Genomic DNA, 22583 nt, shown 5'->3' with positions numbered 1-22583 from the left:
CATCTTAGAAACTGTATTCATTTCCCAAGATATATTGTAATTATAAGTACCATTTTCTATTTTACTGTGGCTAACCTGATACCCACAAAGTAGGAGAGGAAGTGAAGTTTTAATGGGTGCCACCAGTTAGAGAGGGAGACCCAGAATATATGACAAAGTACAGTGGCATTGCCAGGGCTTAGCGTAACCTTGCAACATTTAATAACATCAGGCCTTCCTTTGGCCATTTGCGGATGTATTTCATGTGCCTGTTTATGTACTTACACAAAGACAATTCCTGCCTGAGTGTGATTCCTTTAAGCAGCCCATTTGGGAACCCCCTGCCTCCATGGTACTTAGGGAATGTTTTTAAGGAGGAGAAAAGGGGTCTGGGAGGGATGTTTCTCAGGCCTCTGGGATCCCAGCCAGTGTACACGTCTGTCTGCCTTTCTCAGAGCTTGGGCTACAGTGTTTGAGTGCGGGCCTTTTGGCCTGCGGATTCCTTTGTCCAGCTGGCTGAGGTGCGTTGAGTGCTTTGGGCCTTCCCTCCCGTGGAGAAGTGGGAAGTTATTCTTTGATGGCTGGGCCAGACTGCTCATCTGATGTTGCTAGAATCTGAAAGGTTGTCCTGGTAGTCAAGCGGTTGGCATTCATGTGGCCTGGGTCAGCTGGAGTGGGACCTGCAAGGGAAAGGGAAGGTCCCAGTGAGGTGGGAAGTGTGGGTGTCAGGCGGCACTGGGTTTGTTTTGCCAGGTGAGGGTGTCTGGGGGCCTCTTCTCCCCTGCCTGACTGCTGGGTTCCAAGTGTCCTGCAGCGTTTCTCCTTAGAGCCGGCTGGCTTTCTTGGCATCATTCAGTCTAGTTGCTAGGAAGCCGAATAAGGCAAATGCAACTTCCTTTTGACTTACTCACATTGAACCATCTGCTTCTTCCTTCTCATGGCCTTCAAACTTGGCTAGGATCATTGAGAAGAGGGTCGAGTGGAGCAGCTGTGCTCCTGATCCTTTTTGGAAAAGGAAAGCTTTCTAATAACTCTTTAACCCTCTCAGTCCAAATTCATAATAGTTAATCTTGTTTAGCCCCTTGTTTCTTTCAGCTAACAATTTGGAGCAGGCATTTTCTTCCTAGGTTTTGCCCCTTATTTTTGTCTTAATTTAGATCTCGGTTATTCATTAACCACACAACTTTTAAATGAGGAAGATGGTGTCGACGTGTATCAAATGCATTTGGCATGTAAACATAACAGTGGTCTTAATCGAAGACCTTGAGTGCTTAGAATTGATGTGCACAAATGATTCAGGAACATTCTTTCGTAAGTGCCATTGTGGAGTTAGTGTCAGATACGTTAAAGGTGGCAGATCATTCATTAAAATTTATGGTGATGTTGGTGGAGCATCTACCAAAGAGAAGCTTTTTTTTTTTTATTTTTTTTTTTAAAAAAAGGATTTTTTAAAATTACCAAACACTACCAGCATTACATTCTTACTTTTTTGGGGGCGGGTTAATTCAGTTCATTTGGGTAAATCTGATTCATTATGTTGAAGCCCCTTTCTGTTGGTGAATTTCTAATGGTCTTTTCTTGGGACAGAGCTGTGCCTTCAGTTGTCAGCTCTGGAAAAGCAGTTGAGCAAACAAACTAGACAAAAATAGAAATAGGCATTACAAAATAGAATAGAGATTCTGAAAAAAAAAAAAGTCTAGAGAAAAGCATTGTTCGAGTTTTAAAAATCCAGTTTAACTGAAGATTTAATCACCTTTGAGTGTACCAGAACTGTGGAAACAAACGTGTGGGCTATGGGAAATAATTTCTTCTTAAGTGTAATTTTGTCTTTGTTGGTTTTTTAGCAGCAAGCCATATAAACCTTTTCTGCCGACTTCTTATTCTCCCCAAGAGGGCTACTTAAAGGAGGGTGAAGACATGCTAAGGTAAAGTTTTATTGTTGTGGCTCAATTTGCTAAAAGCTTTAGTAGTAATTTAGATGTGTTCTTACTGTGCAGACTTATATGTTTGTTAAAATTGATGCTATTAATATTTGCTTTTTGGGAAGTCCCTCAGGTCAGCTTGATCATATTAAGCCATTCTGCTTTAACTTCTCCGTTTCCATAGTCATTTGGACTCTAGTAACTAAAACAGACCTACAGACTGAAGGGAATCGACCACCCGAGCCCCTCTGAGCTCTGCCTGGGTGAGCCGCTACAGCAGGCCCTCGACTCCCTTCTTCCACACCTCTCCACCTTTTTTGTGCTACCATTTGACCATGGGTATATGCTCTGAAAATCCAAAGTTATTTTAATTATGAGGTGAATCAGTATTAGAGTATAAATAGAGTCACTTTAAAATGGTTTGGGGCACCTGGGTGGCTCTGTCAGTTAAATGTCTGACTGTTGATTTCGGCTCAGGTCATGACATCAGGGCCGTGAGATTATGTCCGGTTCGTGCTTAGTGTGGAGTCTGTTTGAGATTCTCTCTGCCCCCAAATTCTCTCTCTCTCTGCCCCTTCCCCTGCCCGTTCTCTCTCTCTCTCTCTCTCAGGAATGGATAAACAGATATAAAAGTGTTTGACATTAAAAAGTAAAAATCCCTTTCAGAGTCCTCCCCAATTTCCCTCCTTATTTTTAGCTGAAATGGCTCACATTGGTTTATTGTTCTGGAACTTGCTACTTTCATGTAACAGTATGTCATGGAGCATTATTGATCCTCACTGGTTTTGACCGTCGTGTAGGATTCCAAAGTCTGTAAACCAGTTTCGAAGGTGGTCTTACTTAGTGGAATTCTTCTGAGTAACTAAGTCGGTAACTCAACATGGCACTTCAGGGTTCTTGTTGGATCTACCTCTGTAGTTTTGGTAAAAGCAGTTTTCCTTGAACTGTATCCGAATTGATTTTTATGTGTATGAACCTTGACAGGGCCTCTCTCTTGCCTGCATTAAAGATGAGATTTGTGTCAGATTAGATTAATAATTCAAAATTGAAAAATGCCTTCCTCGACTGCGGAAGCACTTGGAAGTATAGAATTCAGGAGCGACTGTTAATGGTGGTTAGTCTCTCTCAGGTAACATTTCCTGACAGTGAGACTCAGAATACTTGCACCGGTAGGTGATCTTCTGAAGGAGGGAATTTCTTAGCTCTGGTGTGAAGGCAGCCTGAAGTCAGAGATGGATGGTAATGGCTTACATCTGTTGAAGGCCTGTCCTGCATCAGACACTGTTGTAAGGGCTTTCCCTGCATTAACTCATTTAATCCTCGTAGCAGCACTTCCACGTAGGTTCCCGTAGCCCCATTTCACAGGTGGGGAAACTGAGGCATAGCAGTGTTAAGTAGCTCATTCAGGCTTACCCAGTTAGTAAGTGACAGCACTGAGATTCATACCCAGGTAGTTGCAGTTTCAGCATCATGCTGTCTTTCCTGGATGACCACGTACCAGCTTCTGGGGTGCCCCCCCAGACCCTGTCTAATTACTTAAGACAGGGCAGTTTGCAGACCACTTTGTTAAAAGACTGTGCATAAAGCATGAGGGAAAGCCAGCAAGAACACAGTCTAGCAAGGTCTAGAGAAAGCAGGCAGCTTGAGGAATGGCCTCTGGAGTCAATGGCTAGTGTTTGTCAGAGACAGTTCACAAAGATAAAGTCTGCCTGGGGTAAGGAAACATTCTTGTGTAGCTCAGGATTCTCAGGCAGTAGGGGAGGCGTGGATTCAGGCAAAAGCTTTGCCTCTCAAAGCCTGGAGCTTCGTCTTTGCTGTGTCAGGGAATTGGATGTGGACAAGAACCCAAATGAAAATCATACAGGGGAAGAGCAAAGGGATCGACACTGGCTGGCAGCTTGCTGAATAGTCATGGTTTGAGCGTGTTCCGCGGCTGCCTTGCCATGCAGCGTGATGCCTCTGGTGAGAAAGGAACTAATTGCTGCCCGCCAAGGTGGTTCTCTCCCTGGCAGGACACTCCTTGTGGACACACACATTGGTGTCTGGATGCTGGAGAGCCGCAGTAAAAATGCCTGATTTAGGGTACAGAGTGCATCGAATTCCCCCTTTCTTCTGTTAAATCACGGCAAAGGGGACTACTTTAGATGGCTAATAGATTACCCAGCATCTGTGCACTATTTTGCGTGCCTTTAGCAAGGGAAAATAGCTGGCTCACAGGAGCTGTAGAGTGTTTAGGAGTGAAGTGAGCAGACCTCATTGACTCATTTTTTACCCGTATCCAATGGGAATCTTCAAAAGATACACACGTCTGATAAAATTATCTCCTCTTCTTTAAAATAAACACCTTCAAGTGTGAGTTTCTGTCTGTATCAGTCTGACTTGACAAAGATCAGTGGCTCCCTGTAGTACTTTTCATCGTAACAGGCAAGAGAAAGTGAATGGGCGAGGACAGAAAACTCCCAGAAACTCAGAATATTCTAAAACGAGAACAGATTATTGAACTTCTATCTGTGTGTAGACATGGCCTTTCTTTTGGTGCATATGTATTGTGCCAGGTGACCTGGTATTTATTTCTTGGCTTTTGGGGACACATTTAGAGGGAAACTGCGTTTGCACAAACTGTTATATTTTCATGCATCCAATAGCATTAAAGAATTACGGCGGAATGTGGCTGATAATTCAGAAAGGCACGAAGAGAACCACAAGCGACCCCAGTCCACTCAGTTAGGTAAGAGTCTTGCTGAGATTCTCCTTCTATTTTCCTCATCTATTCTTTATAGAGGTGTTGCCATTCATTTACACTTTTGTAAAAAACCCTGAAAACCTTCAGTGATTGCTTTTGCCCTTGCAAGAGCATGAACATGTCAATATTTTCCAGGTGATGCCAGTGGCAGGGACACTCGGAAAGAAGGGCTTTTCCAGCACTTTTATCAAGTGGTTCAGAAAGAACGTGATCGAGAGAGGCCTTCAGATTGCGTTATTGTTTGTATCAACAACGAACAGAGGTATATTTATTTCTTTTTAGCCTGTCAAATGAGAAAGTGTACAAATGGAAAAATTAAGTATTCAGCATTACATACATTAGTCAACGAGAGTGGAAAGACTCTGGAAATGCTGTTAGAACCCTGCTCTCGGAATTACAAGAATGCGCTGTTGGGTTTACCATCCTGGGGCTGGGGAGGTTTCTGATGATTACTCTCTTATTCAGTTTTCTGTATTGCTCGAGTTTTCTACAGTGAGTATCCATCGACTTCATAATCGGGGAAAAACCAAGGCTATTTTCAGGCTGGGTTCCGTGTTCTAGGCTCTGGGCATACTTGAGTGAACATAACAGACGAACCTTTACCTTGGGGCACTGACAGTCTAGTGTAGGATGCCACAAGTTGGCCTCACTGATAATTTCAGAGACGGGTTCCTCTCATTTCTTAACTGCTTGTTGAATTCCTTTCAGCCTTTATCCTGCTATTTTTCCTTCAGTGTAGGATGCCCGTTCCCTCTTCTCCATCTGTAACTTGTGCAGGCCAACTAACACTTGTAACTTGTATAGGCCACTTAACATCTGTAACTCTTGCAGGCCTCTTAAGCTCAGTTGTGGCCTGGTCTCCTACCCTGTTGGCTGTCTCCGGCTCATCCTTTGGGTCCGCATGGTGCCTTGATCTTGCGCACCATTGGCTGGCACTTGAAGGCAGACAGGGGACTTAATGTGTGATGATAATTGTGTCTCTGGATTATGTCGGGTTTCGTAGTGCTTGGCAAAAGCATGGAGACAAATGGTTGGTTGGAGGCAGGCACGCTTACTCCAGGCTAGGTGCTGAGTGAGTGGTACTGCAGACTCACACGTGAGAACTAATTCCTGAGCAGTTGACCAGGCGTGCACAAAACATAACTCAGCATGAAGGCAGCATTGGTGTTCTCACTCTGTGCAAATAGGCAACCTTAAAATGACTCTGAATTCTTATTCTGTGATATCTGCTTTACAGAAATCTAACGTATTTGTAGATAGCATCTTTACTGTAAGAGTTTGTGAAATCAAAATTATAGCTTCATCTCATTTGGAGGGTATTTGGGTTGGATCTTGGGAGACAGCGTACTGGAAGAAATGAGGTCAGTCACAGCATGGGGAGGGTGGGAGAGGCCAATTCCTTTTACATTAGAAAATTATGGGATTTCCCTTTAATAATTGAAAGACAAGCAGACATGCCCTGGATTAATTTGATCATGTGGTAATTTAAACCACTTTTGAACTAGAGGCAGTAAAGACTCAGCATGCATAGTGGCTTGGTTTTCCCTCAACATTTAGCAACTTTGCTACAATCGTTTGCATCAGCCAGGGAAACTACATTAATCTTTGACTAAACCAGCTTTCTCGGAACTTGTAGCAAGCGTCACATCAGACCTGTAGCACCTTGTAGCTCTTTTAGAATTGTGACGAGCTCCAGTAGTCGTTTGACTCCTGCACCCTTGTGTCCTTGCCAATCTCCCAACTCCAGAGTCAGACTGGCTAGTGTTGATTGGAGTGCAGTGCTGTGTGGTGGAGAGGAGTCCTCGAGATTGCTTTTCTGCTCCCCCTCCATCTGGGGTGGTATTCAGAAACCGCTGCTCTGCCTGGTGTTCCGCAGTTCTGGTATTTAGCCATGGATTAGGGACTCCTCAGCTGAGCGCAGGTTAGGGACTCCTCAGCTGAGCTCAGGCTGCATCTGCCAGAGTCCAAGAAACTAGGTCTTGCTGCCTGCTCTGTTGCTACTTTGATGTTGGAAAGATTTGTAGTGATATATTAGTTAGCTAATTCATTCCTTTATACCCCAAAACAGTAATTAATTTTCAAATCATGTCCTCCAACATGAATGATTATTGTGATAACTTTGACTCACGGCTGTCATTCTGTAAATATGAACCATATCTTGTTTTTCTTGTTTTCCCCTTGAATTTGTTTTCTGAAGTCATCATTTACTCTCCCAAATTGCCTGGAAAGCATTTTTCCAGCCATCATTTTAATTTTTAATTAACATGCGTTTAGTGTGTGCCTGTTAGGTGTGCTGAGCACAGTGAGGAACATACAGATAATTACGTGACAGTTCCTCTTTTGTACCACATGCAGCCTGGTAAGATAAACCAGATGCGTAAATAACAAGTGGAAGATGAGATATGCTAAGAGTTGTTTCTGCTCTAAGCAGAGGAAACGCAAGAGGAAGAGCAGACTACCATTGGAGGGTCCAAGGAGGTAAATCAAGGCGGTTTCAGGGAATCGTGTCATTTCAGGTTTTTAAGTTCCTGTGCAGGTTTCTAAGCAAGTATTGGGGAGGAAGGGAAGCATAAACCCAAAGGAGAGGTCTGAGATAGATTCTCGAGGACTCGAAGACTCAGTCTGAGCAAATGGGAGAGGAGAGGACTCTGGGGTTTGATCCAAGGTTGGTCATGGGATGGTTGATACTGATTGAGATGGCTAACTCCAGTATCCATTTACTCTTTTTTGTTTGTTTGTTTGGCTATACCATTAATTATTTATTTGTTTATTTAAGTAAACTCTACCCCCAACGTGGGCCTTGAACTCACAACCCCGTGATCAAGAGTCTAACACTCCATTGTCTGAGCCAGCCAGTCCCCCTCATCCATTTACTTGTCAGCAAGGAGTTGTTGCAGTGGTAGTGACCTCAACAAATTTTGGTCTGTCCCAGGAACTAATTGTAGATGAGCATTCTCTTATTCTTCTGAAGAGAATAGTCTTATCTGTTCTTTCAAACAATCTTACATTTTCTTTCATGGTCTTTAAATTGAAATGATTTCATCAAATAACATCTGAATGATTCCATCTTGAAAAACGCTGGCCACGTTTATGGTACTTATCTAGTGAATCATGGCACATGAAAACACGGCTTTGGCATACTCTGCTTTCTTTACAAAATTCTGTACGTGGTCGACCGTATGAGGACACCATATTTTCAAAAAAGTAAGTTTCCTTTGGGTAGAGTTGCCTCCAGTTCTCTTAACTGATTCCGGCAAATGGATAACGTACTGTTGAATCTTTTCAGTGTGTCTAAGAATGAAAACAAGTCGCAGGGCATGATGATTTTTGAAAAAATACAGCATCTTACACCTCACTTACTTAAATTTGTCATCAGAGTATGTGTGAAACAACTGCTTGGTGATGTAGGGGTTTTTTTTTGTTTGTTTGATTGAAAATAACCTACCTTTTTCTTGTGTGTGCGTGGTATGTGTTTTTTCTCTTTTAAGGGACTATGCAACAGGCATAGGTCATCGGTTGCAGGATCATGGCCTTGTGGTGGAAATGATTCACCTCTCCTCCACGTCGAGTCTTACGCGAGCACTCCAGGAAGTAAAGGACGATGGGTCCCCATTTTGCATTCTTGTTGAACAGTCTAATGTAAAACTTTCCTCTTGCACCGTAATTATGCTTCATGAGTCTATCAAAAGTAAGTTGAGCTCAATCTAAAACTATCACTTAAAATGGATCCTGCTTTAAAAATATAATGATAGTTTTTCTTTGTACGCCAGTGTACTTTGAAGGTTCCTATTTGTCAGTAACCAAACTGGATCTAGTTGAGGAAAAAGTGACTTGAATAGTACTTGAAAGTACTCTCCTGTGCATTAGGGTAATTGAAACTTAAATCATCTTTATTGCTTTTTACTGAAGAATCCAGAATATTTTGTCCAAAATATTATGTAACAAGTTGGTTCTCTTGTGTAGAAGAACTTTTGGCCAAATCTCACTGCCATCTTTTGTGCCCTCAGTGGTAAGTCTAAAGGATGTTACGTTCATGCGTTCTCTGAGACTACCCTTCCTGCTAACTTTGCCTTCCCTGTGGTATTGTAAACATTTCATTATTTTTAGGTTTATGACAGTGCACAAAAATGAACCTTTTTCTTCCCTAAAACACACAGACTTGGGCAGATGCACACATCCTAGACCACCCTCATATTTCCCTCCTGATCAGAGCTGCTGCTTCCAGAGAGGAGGGTCTGCCTTGTGGATGGCCCCCCAGCAGCTCCCCTAGAGTCATACGCAGACACGAGCCTGAGTTCTGTAGTCCTTTTGTCTTTGTGGAAGCTCTTGGTGCTGTTCTGTGTAGTCCACACTTACTGAGTTCCTCATGTGCACCAGGCACTGTACAAGATGCAGGCCAGCATGGCTTCCTTCTTCTGCCCAGGTAGGCAGCAGCCAGGCAGGCTTCTCAAACAGGCACATCTCAGCCAAGTCTCCATAGCAATGTAGCATTTTCACTGTGAAGTCAGGAGACCTTTCCCCTGGGCAGATACCTAGTGGAGCATTAGTAGCTGAATTTATGTCCTGCCTGTGGCTTCTGGGGCCTTCAGAGAAACCGGTGTCAGACTGATATCCTATAATCCAGCTATAATGTTGGGTCTGAAAAGATAATACTGAGGAACACTGGGCTTCTGATAATTTGGGGGATGCCAGGACACCTTTTCTTCTGACCATTCCGTTTGTTTTGCCTCTGTGTAGCCACCTATACCCACCTAGGCAGCTCTTGTTCAGTACTGTTCCCGAGAGTTGTGAAACCATGGTTTTTCTAAACATAGAAAATGTCTGATTTATTTTAAACAAATAATAAGACTAAACCACATTTATGTGACATGTAAGTTCTGAAAATGTAAAAGAAAAGGCATACTTTCAAAAATTATAAATCCCAACTTCCTGGGGATGGGGAACAGATTAATTTAACAGGTTGTGCAGAGGACTAATCGCATCTGTTTACATTCATGCGAGATCATTTAGGAAATTACCACTAAAGTAAGTAGGTCTCTCTTTCCCATTGCTTTATTGCTGACAGTTTGTTTTGTATCTTGCATGCAGCCATTAATCAGAAGCCCGTGGAGCTGCTTCTGTGCCGAGACAAACATTTAAGACAGTCAAACAATGAAACTTTAGCACCTATAGGCAAATATGCATTCATATTTCTTCCTAGATGTAACCTTAATAAACAGTTTAAGATTTAACCAAATACCGTCATTTCCACTGTAGCTCCATAGTGCCCCTTGGATCAGAAATTTGTTCAGAAGTCGGTGATAGGTGGCAAGATAGGCTAGGGGCCTCTCATCTAAAACTAAACTTTAATGAAGTCTTATTCTCAGTAGGTAAAGCTAGGAGAGATTAGAAGACACCCATGCATTGACTACAGCCATTAAGTTACATAAAAACCATTTCTAGTGTCTAGAATTTATTTTATATGTAGTATTGAGGGCCTGGAATACTCCTGACCTGACCTGGAAAGGTTTTTAACACGATTTAAGATCTATAGGCCTGAGCTAAAGACTGCAGAGCTACGTAGAGGATTGTGGGTTGCTCCTTGGCCTAAGCGATGGAACCTAGAAGCCCTGCACCACATGTCTGTCTGTCTGCCTTTTATCTAAGTATTACATATACAGAGTGAGGAGATGAACACTAAAAGGTGTGTAATGAAAACCAGCAGCCCCATGTTCCACCTGCTCACCTCTCTGAAGGCTCTGTTCTCTGCTTCCACTTGTTTCCTCTGTGAATCACACTCGTCTCAAGTGGTTCACCTGAATTGCTGGAACCAAATTTAACACCTTCCCTTTAAGGGGTTTTTTCCCCCCTTAACCATTTTTAGTTAGTAGCCAGCGATGGTTGAAGTTGCATCCTGTCTTTTTTAGGCTAGATTTGTTTAGCATTAAAAATTCCCATTGATACACATGGCACCTGTTTCCTCTCCCCCCCCCCACATTTTATCAGTGTAGCGTGAAGCTGTCCATTTATGAAAAGCAAAGCTGTCCAATTGTGAAAAGTGGGTCTGTATGGAAAAGGTAAACAAGCTGCACATGTTATAATTTTGAAACAATGTAATGTGTGATTTTGAAGTCGACAGGGCACCTGCTTTGGAGGGTCCCAGTCCCCTTGGAGCAATAGACAATCACATCTGTACTGAAAGCTGACACAGCCTAAACAACATGTAGTTGGATTAACTACATTATTTTCTGATTTTAAAAGGAATCAGGGCCTCCATTTGATATAAAACAGGCTCTTTCTTGTCCCTAGTACATCGGCATATGCCCCTGGAAGACGCCCTGGAGCTGGTGGCTAAAGAATACAGGAGATTTTTCTCCAAACGGGAGCAGCAGGAATGTGCTGGAATTGCTCTGCAGGCTGGAGATCTGGTGGATGACTTCTTGGCTCGGGAGCGCCTGACCAGCTACTCTGTCCCTTCCGGCATTCAGCGCCTTCTCTTTCTGTTGAGTGAGGGAATGTATTTGTATGGGAATGAGTTGAATCTGCTCATTGACTACCTGAAGACCAGAAAAGGGCAACTGGAAGGTATTTGGTACTGTCCATTTTCCCTCCGCATTTTAAACCCCAGGAAATCTTATTCTGCAAATCCATATGTGAAAGAAAACTAAGAATTATTTATTTAATTGAGGGGCGCCTGGGTGGCACAGCGGTTAAGCGTCTGCCTTCAGCTCAGGGCGTGATCCCGGCGTTATGGGTTCGAGCCCCACATCAGGCTTCTCTGCTATGAGCCTGCTTCTTCCTCTCCCACTCCCCCTGCTTGTGTTCCCTCTCTCGCTGGCTGTCTCTATCTCTGTCAAATAAATAAATAAAATCTTTAAAAAAAAAAAAAAAAGAATTATTTATTTAATTGAGAGACTATACTTCTGTAATATAAAGGTGTCTGATAGCATGTTCGACATAGGAATTACACTATTATGTAACCTTTATAGACTCAAATGTTTCTTTTGAAGCTAAAGTTCCTTTTGAATCAGATATTTTAATATATAAATAGGATGACTTCTCTTTATAGATGGACACGTGGGAAATAGATTCTGTTCCCTATCAGTTTACTTCTGTGATTCAGAGTTTCAGCTTGTTAATTGATATATTTGTAGATTATTTTAAGGTGTATGGTAAACATAAAGAAGTAGTCCCTTATCTTAAAGATTGTAAAGAGCATTCCAGTTATGAGCTAAACTCGTTAAAATGGTGACTTTTCAGTTTACTTATTTTGAGTTGAGTAGGTGAGAAGAAAATATTAATCACTTGTCCCTGTGGGGAAACATAGCTGAAGTCACTAGGGCCATATTAAAGCTTTAAAGAAATCGTTCATCTTATAAAATGTAGAATGTATTTTATTTTATTTAAGATTTTTATTTATTTATTTGAGAGAGAGAGAGCAGGGAGAGGGAGAAGCAGACTCCCCGCTGAGCAGAGCTCGATCCCAGGACCCTGAGGTCATGTCCTGAACCAAAGACAGACACTTAACGGACTAAGCCACCCAGGGCGCCCCGAATGTATTTTATTTTTGTGCTTACTTTCTCAGGGTTGGGGGGTGGCTCATAAACTTTAAACGCAATAGGTTTTTTTTTTCCTGAGTGCTTATGTAATTTATTAATTGATTAATTGACTGATTGAAGTATAATTGACATTTTCTATTACTTTCATCAATACAGCATAATGATTTGATATTTGTATGTATCATATAATGATGACCGCAACAAGTCTAGTTAACATCCTGTTACTCTTTGATCATAGAAACCTCCAAGTCAGAAAAATAATCGTCTTCCTTGAATTCTGAGTTGTTCCTTGCGCAGCTTGCTGGCCTCTGCAGCAGACTTCTGGTGAACATTCATTTTCTTCATTTTTCCAGGCTTTGAGGCGCTCGAGTCTTTGGCTAGCAGTGATCATCCCTCATTTCAAGTCAGGAATACTCCTGTCGTGGGCAAGCCGCCTCCACTTCTTCCAACCCCTGGAAAGCCGTCCTTCTCTGGCCTGCATCCCCCCCTTCCTGCCAAGTCCCCCTTGTTAGGGGACAGACCAGGAGTGGCTCTCCTTCCACCACCAGGTCAGTGCTTCCCTCCAGGAATAAGAGCTCGCTGTGGCTCTGTTGCCTCTATGAGCATTGCTCTGAGAGAGCAGGACAGTTTAGAGCAATTGCAGTGTTCGTTGGCATATTCTCAGTGAATGCTGAGATTTCAGAAGACCAGGAGAGACGCCTGGAGTTTCAGTGGGTGCCGTTTATCTTGAATGAGTTGCCTAAGTTTTAACACGGGGAAGTGTAGAGGAGTTCTCCTATCGAGGCTGTTGGCCACATTTAGGATGGCTTACACAGAGTTCCCTTAATATGCACTCTGAATTCTGTAGTGTTTTCCAGGCCTTTCTGAGTAGTTGGTGTAAATAGTATCTGACATCTGCCTAAAATGAGGTTGTACTACTGTGTACTCCTTCCATTATAAGTGACAGGGACCTAACTCAGCTTAGAACAAGGAGACCTGACTGGCTTACATAACTGAAAATCCCCAGAGTTGACTCACTTCCAGCCGAACTGGATCCTGCTGCTCGTGTGTGTTCATCAGACATCCATCTCTTCCCTCTGGGAGGAGACCTGGGTATGGGGCTGACCACTTGAGGTACAGAGTTCCAGTCAAGCCCAGTGTCCATTATGCCTCTGGTTCCTGGGGTGTCTGGTGTGTGAGCCTTTCCTGCCTCTTGAGGATAAAGAGGATTTTTTGTTTGTTTTGTTTTAAGACTTATTTATTTGAGAGAGGGAAGCGTGCATGCGTGAGCTGGGCAAGGAGTAGAGGGAGAGGGAGAGAAGCAGACTCCCTGCTGAGTGCAGACAGGGCTCCACCCCACGACTCTGAGATCATGACCTGAGCTGAAATCAAGAGTCGGCCGCTTGACCGACCGAGCCACCCAAGTGCCCCAAGGGTGAAGAGTTTTAGCTCCTCTGTAGGCACCTAGAATGCAGCTTCCTCTGCATAGTCCCTACTCCCTCTGTTCCTCATCTTCCAAATACTTGTTCATACACTCTTGTCTCCTCTCCTTTTCTCCTTGTGTAATAACAATGGGAGCAGAGGAGAAACTGGATGAAAGCATGTTTTCCATCTGCCATGTTAAAGACAGAGTTGGCAGTGAGGTCTTTGTGGAAAGGTGGCTTTTCTCCTGGGCCTTAAATAAAATTTGGACCTCGGATGGATTTGTGCCTAAGAGTCAAATGTTGCTTTGGTCTTTTATATGAGCAGGGATCATTTTAGCCAAAAATCTTCCTTACGACACAGTATTTCCACCTTGACTGTTATTGTGGATCAAAATAGAGGGAATGTGTCCTCCTGCTTTGGTAGCCGTGCATGTGTATGTCTTTCATTGGGAACTTCAGTCTGTGTTGAAGATCCACAGCCCTAGGGGTGAACATTTCTGTGCCCCCTCCCTTTCTGACCTGGTGACCTTCGGGATGATTGAGAATATAGCTTTATGTCTTCTCTGTTCCCATAATAGCCTGGGCTTTCTTGCTACCCTTTCTTTCCTTCTGCTCCGCTATGCCTCAGCCCAGCCCCTTGGTCCACCCCTGGGCATTCTTACCATATTGTTCCTGTGAGAAGCGAGTGAATTAAGAAGAGAAGAACTCAGGAGGAGATCTTTTTGCTCTGAATTGGTTTTCATTCTTACTGAAAGTTAAAAACAAAATTCTTTCAGACCCTCAGAAAGGGCTAGGTGCTTGCTTCAGGGCCTTGGCATGAATGGTGAAAAAAAAATGCCCTGTTCAACAGGGTGAGGATAGCAGGGCAGACTGACTGCCCAGGGGAGAGTGACAGGGCACTAGACCATGTGTCAGACCCCCATCACCATGTCCAGGCCAGTGTTCTGGGTGGACGGATGTTATAGATTCTCAGGAATAGAGTGCTTCAGGTATGTCATGGACCTGCCTTTATGACCTGTCTGGGAGCCTTACTGCTTGCGGATGTTTGAGAAAACATATTCCAAGTGTCAAATAGAACATTTGGAACAGAACCCACTTGTGAAAAGGTGAGCAGGGAGAACCAGGATGTCAAGACATGCACGCATGCATGGATTAGACAAAGAGTTTGCAAACTTCTTAAAGGGCCGGATAGTAAATATGTCATTTTTAGTGTTTACAAGCAAAAAAGCAAAGTTAAGGATATTATGTACATACTTACATAACCATTTAAAACATAATCACTTAAAAATGAGAAAACCATCTCAGCTCACAGGTCGTACCAAAATAGACAGCAGTCTGGGCCCAGGGAGGACTTGGTAGAGCTCGGAGGACCTGAGATTCGTGTGTGTGGCAGGTGCTCCCCGCTCGGCCCCTTTCTAAAGATTAAGGAAAAGTCCCTTTGGGTAGAGCAGCTGGAACCAGGTTCATCACTTATCTTCCTGTTTGTGTTTTGGTTTTTGTTCTCTGCAGGATCGGGCAACCCCAAAGGTCTGTTTGCCCCTCCCCTGCTTCCGGCAGCCCCCTCCAAGAGACCTCCTTTGGGATGGCCCCAGCCCAGGCATGCCAAGCGTCCACTGCTTGGGGAGAAACAAGGCCTTCTAGCACCACCTCCAGGTGAGTAGCCAGGCGAGCTGGGAGTGGCATTCTAGACTTGTGCTGTCCAGTGCAACTTTCTGCGACAGAGGAGGGGTTCTGCAGCTGTATGGTTTAATACGATAGCTGTGGGCCACATGTGGCTATTGAAACGTGGCTGGTAAGACTGAGGAACTGAATTTTTAATTGTGTTTGATTGTAATTGATACTACGTGTATCCTCACTTAGTAATTACATAGTAGTCACATGTGGCCAGTGGCTGCCTAAATGTTTGGCGTAGTTCTAGACTACTGGACGTGACAAGAGGCTATAGCAGTAGATAAGAAAGTGTGCTGTGTTTTTACCATGTAGAAATCTATTATTCCTAGTCTTTTTCTCTGCCTGCCCTTTTTAAAGCTGCAAATGTACCTAAAAAGGGAAATACATCTCTAGCATAAATGGACATTATTGTCAGTCGCTGTAAAGTAGAAGGTAACCCTGGTGAAGAGAACACAAACGAGTATTCCTGTTAGAAACTGTCGCCTGTCCTCAGTCTCTAAGCTTAAGGCTTGCTCTCCCTCTGGTTAAGAAAGGAGATTACTAAGGGTCAGGGAGGTGTTAATGGGACACCGGCACTACTAGAGACTCTCTCCTTGACTATGACTCTTCTTAAGGATTGCAAGAAGTTGGCAAAGGGAGTGTCTTCTCACGAGGTTGAATATCATGTAATTATGTGTTTGTGCATGCTGACGTCATTTGGAGGTGTGCACTTTGTTTCTGCTTGGCTCAGGGGAATGCACGGCTTTCCTGCTGCCTGGCAGGATGGAAACTGACCTGTCATTCTTAAGGTACTGACTGATTGATACGCAGCCCTAGCTCCAAGGCTGCACAGGAAGAGAGGCTTTTCCTCTACCTTCCTTCCCAGTGCAGGCCTGGCCAGCTCTTCTCTGATGCTGCCTTTCCTCCTGTATGGCTGGGAGGGATAAGGCCAGAGGCCCCAAGCTGCCCCCAACCCCACCAAGGCATAAAGGTGGTGGTGAGAGCTGAGATGCACTCTGGCTTAGGTGGAAGGCCACCAAGCAGGCATTTTGCTGACTTCATTTCTAGTCATTCAGGCTTACCGAGCCTAAGTAAAGGTGCTGCCCAGAGTTCCTCTTAGTTCACCGTTAGCTGGAGTTCTCTCCTGAGATTTGGTACCAAAGCCCCAGCTCCTAGGAAGGTGAGCCTTTGTCCCTCTCTGCTCTTCATGCAAGACCTATTTTTCATGATACTTACTGCTATTTTAAAGTTTTGATCCTCAGGGCACCTGGCTGGTTCTGTTGGTTGATCTCAGGGTCGTGGATTCAAGCCCCGTGTTAGAGGTAGTGTTTACTTTAAAAAGATAAGTGAAGTTTCATCTTCTGTGTTTTAGTCAAACATATTTCTGCAAGATATACATGCTGTGATTGTGGTATAAATCATGTGTGTTTATAAAATGGTGCCAAGACGTGGAACAGACATAGATTAATGATTCCTCCCCTCCTGGGAACCTAAACAGCCTGTCTCATTCTGAAGATCCTCATCTGACAGACCTCGTTTGGGGGAAATTTCGAGAATTTTCCTTACCCCTAAGGTGGTTCTCTGTGGCTTCTGAGGGCCCTCTCAGCTCCAGACTCCAGGAGTAATAGTCGGAGAAGACATTGAGTGAAAACGTGAAGCATGCCTATACAAGGTATAACAGTAGTAGTTACCATGCACTGCGTTCTCGTCATGTGGCAGGCATTGAGGTAATTTCATTCAGTCTTCAGAAAACCCTGTGAGCTACGTAGTTAGATCATCTCCCTTTTCCACAGGAGTCACCTAAGGCTCAGAGGGTGAAGAGCCTGGCCAGGGTCACACAGTGGTACCTGATGGGGTGGAGATTGCACACCAGCCATGGGACTCCACGCTCTGTGCTCTTACCCACCACACGGTCCAAAACGTCGAGTTTTGCTTGGAATTCAGCCCCATCCTTCCATTCACAGTGGAAGGACTGCAGACATTTTGAGGAAGGGAGTGGTTGTAGTTACTGCAGGGCTGCCATGAAGCCAAGAGCTGGTGTTGGAGGAAGTCAGGTGGGGGAGAGGCTCCAGGATCTCCTGTGGATAGAGAGGAACCTTTGGGTGAAGTGTTTATAACTCAGCAAAGGTGGGGATGGGGGCAGGTGTCCCCTAGTCCTTTGTAAGATGAGGCTTCGCGCCAGGCACCAGGATTAAATGAGATAGTACGCATGGACAGCTTGTAGGACGGCTCAAGCATGGCACAGATGTCCGTCTGCCGAGGCTGGAGCTGGGTCAGCATGCTTCTGCCTGCAGAGGTGGGTGCGGCTGCAGGCCTGTGGGCCAGCCGGGCCCTCTGCAGACCCTGCAGGGTGCGTACATTGATGCTGCTGCTTCCTCCTCTTTGCAGTTCTTCCATCAGTGCTGCCCAAGCAGACGGTGCAGCGCACATCTCTGCTGAAATAAGGAAATAAGGAAAGCTCCCGGAGCCAGGAAAACAGTGGCTGCTGCCCACATGGCGGCTTCACCCTCCTTCAAGGACTGAGGCCCCTGTCTGACCCGCAGCACTGGTGTCCGGGCAGTATTTCCCTTCTCCCTGATACAGGGTCCCATGGAAACATGTTTGCTGTTTGGAGTTTCTGTGCCAAACTAGAGATGTGTGGAAGGTCATTGTTGTAGAAATTGGATCTTGAAGTTGTTCGATTATATACATATTAAAATAAAATAAAAACTTTTAGCTTTTACATACTGGTTGCAGCTTTCTAAGGACTTGTTATTTTGGAATGATTTTAGATTTATAGTAAATTCCCAGAGATAGTACAGGGAGTTCCCTTTATCCAGCTTCCTCTGATGTTGACACCTTGTAAAACCATGGTACCTTTACTGGGAAATTCGCATTAGTACAGTAATATTCACTATATTATAGACTTGATTTTCTGCTAATGCTTACTTTTCTGCTGACCAGCTTTTCTGCTACTGTCATTTTTCTGTTTCAGGAAGGTACCACATTGCATTTAGACTCCTTTGACTTCATTATATTCCAGTTTTTTATTATGAAACATTTTAAGTATACAGAAAATTTGAATGATGTGTACAGTGAACCCTCATATATTCTGTATCAACAATTGTTAACATTCTACCATTTCTTTAAAAAAAATTTTTTTTGCATTTCTTTTTTTAATTTAAATTCAATTAATTAATATATATAATGTATTATTATTTTCAGAGTTAGAGGTCAGTGATTCATCAGTCTTACATAATACCCAGTGCTCATTCCATCACGTGGCCTCCTTAATGTCCATCACCCAGTTACCCAATCTTTCCACCCACCTCCCCTCCAGCAAAACTGTTTCCTATGATTAAGAGTCTCTTCTGGTTTGTCTCTCTCTGATTTCGTCCTGTTTTATTTTTTTCCTCTCTTCCCCTATGCTCCTCTGTTTTGTTGCTTAAATTCCACGTATGAATGAGATCATATGGTAATTGTCTTTCTCTGATTGACTTATTTCACTTAGCATAATACCCTCTAGTTCTACCCACATCGTTGCAAATGGCAAGATTTCATTTTTTATGGCTAAGTAATATTCCATTGTGTATATATATATATATATATATACACACACACACACATTATATCTACTTTATCGATTGATCTGTTGATGGACATCTGGGCTCTTTCCATAGTTTGGCTATTGTGGGCATTGCTGCTCTAAACATTGGGGTGCAGTTGCCCCTTCTGATTACTACATTTGTTTCTTTAGGGTAAATCCCTAGTAGTGCAATTGCAAGGACATAGGGTAGCTTTATTTTCAACTTTTTGATGAACCTCCGTATTGGTTTCTAGAGTGGCTGCACCAGCCTGCATTCCCACCAACAGTGTAAGAGGGTTCCTCTTTCTCTAAATCCTCACCAACATCTGTCATTTCCTGACGTTAATTTTAGCCATTCTGACTGATGTGAGCTGATATCTCATTGTGGTTTTGATTTTTAAATCCCTGATGCCGAGTACTCTGCCATTTCTTAAGGGATACATATGTCTGTGTAAATAAAATTTTTTTCTATACCATGAAAGTAAATTGCAGAGTTCATGACATCCCACCTTTAAATACTTAAGCCTGCACCATGCACCTCCTAGGAATGGGAACATTCTCCTATATAATTATGATATTGTTATCACACCTTAAAAATTAATAATAATTCTGTAGTATCTAATACCTGGTTCCTTGATTTGAATTTTCCCATTTGTCCCCACAAAGAGCTTTTATGGCCTTTAAAAAAAAGGAAAGATTTTATTTTTAAGTAATCCCTACACCCAATGTGGGGCTCAAACCTCAAGATTAAGAGTCTCGTGCTCTACTGACTTAGCCAGCCGATGCCCCTTTTATGGCTTTTTTTTAAAAAAACAGGATTTGATTAAAGTTTTTGCATTACATTTTTTTGGTTTTTTGTTTTAAATAATATACCCCTCATTTTTATTAATTACGTAGGCTTTACACCCAACGTGAGGCTTGAACTCATGATCCTGAGATCAAGATTCCCTGCTCTGCCCACATGAGCCAGCCAGACGCCCACTTTTGGGTTTTTTTTTTGTGTTTCTTTCTTTTTTTTTAAAGATTTTATTTATTTATTTGACAGAGAGTGAGCACAATCAGGGGGAGCTGCAGAGGGAGAGGGAGCAGCAGACTTCCCACCAAACAGGGAGCTGGACATTAGACTTAATCCCAGGACCCTGGGATCAGTCTGTTCTTAGACCTCCCCCACCCCCCCCCCCAAGTAATACTGACTGTGAGTCCAAAACACTTGTCTTCTAGAATATCCTGCATTCTGGATTTGTCTGATTTTCTTCATGGTGTTACTTGACTGTTCTTCTGTTCCTTGTATTTTCTGTATCCTGGAAGTTTGGACTAGAGGCTTGACTAGATTTAAGTCCTACATTTTGGCAAGGATATTTCATAGGTGGTGCTAATTCCTATTGCATTGTATAGAAAGACACAGAACAGTTGTCCTGCTGGTAGTGCTGCTGTGCCTGGTCCCTTGGGTGAGCTGGTAATTACCATGGAGCAGGTAGGTTTTTTCCCTTGAAGCCTGATGCTTTGGCATCAAGCAAATGTCCTGTTCCCCCAACAACTTTTACCTTATTGTGTGTGTCCATCGATGATCCTTGCCTGATTCAATTATAGTAGACCTTCCCTTTTAATTGAAGTACAACATCTTAAATATAAGTTTACTGAGTTTTAAAAATTGTACAGACCCAGGTAACCAGCACCCAAAACAAGGTATAAACATGCCCATCACTTCAGAACATTCCAGGCATTCCCTTGTCTTTCCCCAGCCCTTTCTGACTTCTGTCATCCCAGTTTTGTCTGTTCTTTTAGTTTTTGTAAATGGAATCACGTAGACTTATCATTTCGCAATGATCAGTATACAAATACTGAATTGTTTTGTACACCTGAAACAAATATAATGTTGTATGTCAATTATACCTCAACAACAAAAAATAAACTAGAAATACTTTTTACAGATATTCAAGTAAACTATTTGCAGTGGAAGTTTTATCGACTTCCCTTCTCCAGTGTACAAGGATCTAGTTTTGCTTTGATTTATACATTCATTTCAATACTTCTCATTTAAAAGTGTGACTGTAGAGGCAACTGGCTGGCTCAGTGAGTGGAGTTCCTGACTCTTGATCTCAGGGTTGTGAGTTTGAGCCCCATGTTGGGTGGAGAGATTACTTAAAAAATAAAATCTTAAGGGGCATCAGTCGGTTAAGCGTCCGACTCTTGATTTCGTCTCAGGTCTCGATCTCGGGGTCATGGGATCAAGCCACACATCAGGCTCTATGCTCAGCTCGGAGTCTGCTTGAGATGCTCTCTCTCTCCCCCTGTCCACTTCCTGCTTGCGTGCGTGCACACGTGCGTGCTCTCTCTCTATAAAAATTAAAGAAATGAATAAAAATGTGGCTTTGGATTGTTCTTTTAACTGGTTGCAAGACCTTACTGGTTTCCTCTTTAATAGTGATTTAAATAAAATCTTTAACATGTTTATTTTAAAAAAGCAAAATCTGGGGCGCCTGGGTGGCACAACGGTTAAGCGTCTGCTTCCGGCTCAGGGCGTGATCCCGGCGTTATGGGATCGAGCCCCACATCAGGCTCCTCCGCTATGAGCCTGCTTTTTCCTCTCCCACTCCCCCTTGCTTGTGTTCCCTCTCTCGCTGGCTGTCTCTATCTCTGTCAAATAAATAAAATCTTAAAAAAAAAAAAAAGCAAAATCTGGCTCTCTTTATTTTATTGAAACTATCTTCTTTTGCTTAATAGAATGCTGTAGAAGTTCACCCTTACTGTTGCAAGAGCCCATAAATTGTTCCCTTTTGTTGCTGAGCAGGAGGTCATTGTATGGATATGCCACAGACTGTCCATTCCCCTGATGATGACTTTTAGGTTGTTTCCAGTATTTGGCTATAAGATTGCTTGTAGAAGTCCTTTTGTAGACATAGATTTTCGTTTCTCTTGGGTAAGCACTTAGGAGTGGAATTGCCGGGCCATAGGGTAGATGTATATTTAGTTTAGTAGGAATTGTCGAAGGGGCGCTACCATTCTATGTGGCCACTGGTAGGGCCTGAGAACTCGTCGTTCCACACCTTCCCTCACTCTGAGTGTTGTGTCTTTCGGATGAGTATGAAATGTGTGTCATTACTGTTTTAGCTTGCGGTTCTTTGATGACTAATGATATTGAGCACCTTTTTCTTTTTCAGTATTTATATTTAGGGAATGGGCTAGTGAAGACTCACAGAGGCTTTTGTGCCAGTGTATTTGTTTCGGAGGGCTGCCATTGAGTAGTAACAAAGTGCCGCACGCTGGGTGGCTTAAGATAACAGAAATTGTCCCACAGTTCTGGAGGCTAGAGGCCTGTAATCAAGCTGAGCCATGCTTCCTTCTGAAACTTAGGAGGGAGAATCCTTTCTTTTTTTCTGTTTTCTTTTTCTTTTTTAAAATTTTCTTTATGAGGGGAGAATCCTTTCTTGATTCTTTTACCCTCTGGCATGTGCTAGGAATCTTTGGTGTTCCTTGGTTCGTAGAAGTATCGCTCCCATACCTGCAGCTGTTGTTAATGTGGCCGTCATTCCTCGTGCCTCTCCAGTGGTCTGTCCCTGTGCATGGTTTTTCCTTCCACAGCTTTAAAAAGAAACCTTATTTTCCTTCGTCTCGACATCTCCTTAGCATCTCCTTAGATGATGTGAACTTGTAAGTCTTGTGCTACATAGTGTGAAGGCTTACATCTGGCTGGGAGTTTTGGCGTGCTTGTTGACATTTAGTATTGTGCCCGACCAAGTGGCTGACACGGGGCAAGGGGGAAGCCCTAGTCAGTGGCCACAT

The 22583-nt window shown here is 43.2% G+C and overlaps 1 protein-coding gene across 24 annotated transcripts in view; it reads left to right on the top strand.

The window, feature by feature from the left end:
- Positions 1-22583, top strand: part of LOC105235387 (nuclear receptor coactivator 5-like) — a 136317-nt gene that overhangs the window by 55224 nt on the left and 58510 nt on the right. For 16 of the 24 annotated variants that reach the window (XR_004619262.1, XR_004619264.1, XR_004619263.1 and 13 more), the window contains 7 exons: positions 1824-1904; positions 4547-4629; positions 4780-4906; positions 8133-8332; positions 10933-11208; positions 12536-12730; positions 15095-15238. Coding sequence is in view for 19 of the 24 variants with exons in the window: in XM_034639588.1 (XP_034495479.1) it covers positions 1824-1904; positions 4547-4629; positions 4780-4906; positions 8133-8332; positions 10933-11208; positions 12536-12730; positions 15095-15238 (1106 nt within the window). In the remaining 5 variants the exon portion in view is untranslated. Of the gene's footprint in view, positions 1-1823; positions 1905-4546; positions 4630-4779; positions 4907-8132; positions 8333-10932; positions 11209-12535; positions 12731-15094; positions 16558-17623; positions 17962-22583 lie in introns of those variants that run through there. The other 8 variants (XM_034639597.1, XM_034639603.1, XM_034639602.1 and 5 more) reach the window with 3 other exon arrangements.

The sequence above is a fragment of the Ailuropoda melanoleuca genome, chromosome 12 (genome assembly GCF_002007445.2).
Source record: "Ailuropoda melanoleuca isolate Jingjing chromosome 12, ASM200744v2, whole genome shotgun sequence".
In the NCBI taxonomy this organism is placed as follows: domain Eukaryota; kingdom Metazoa; phylum Chordata; class Mammalia; order Carnivora; family Ursidae; genus Ailuropoda; species Ailuropoda melanoleuca.
This window is presented reverse-complemented; position numbering and strand designations above follow the sequence as displayed.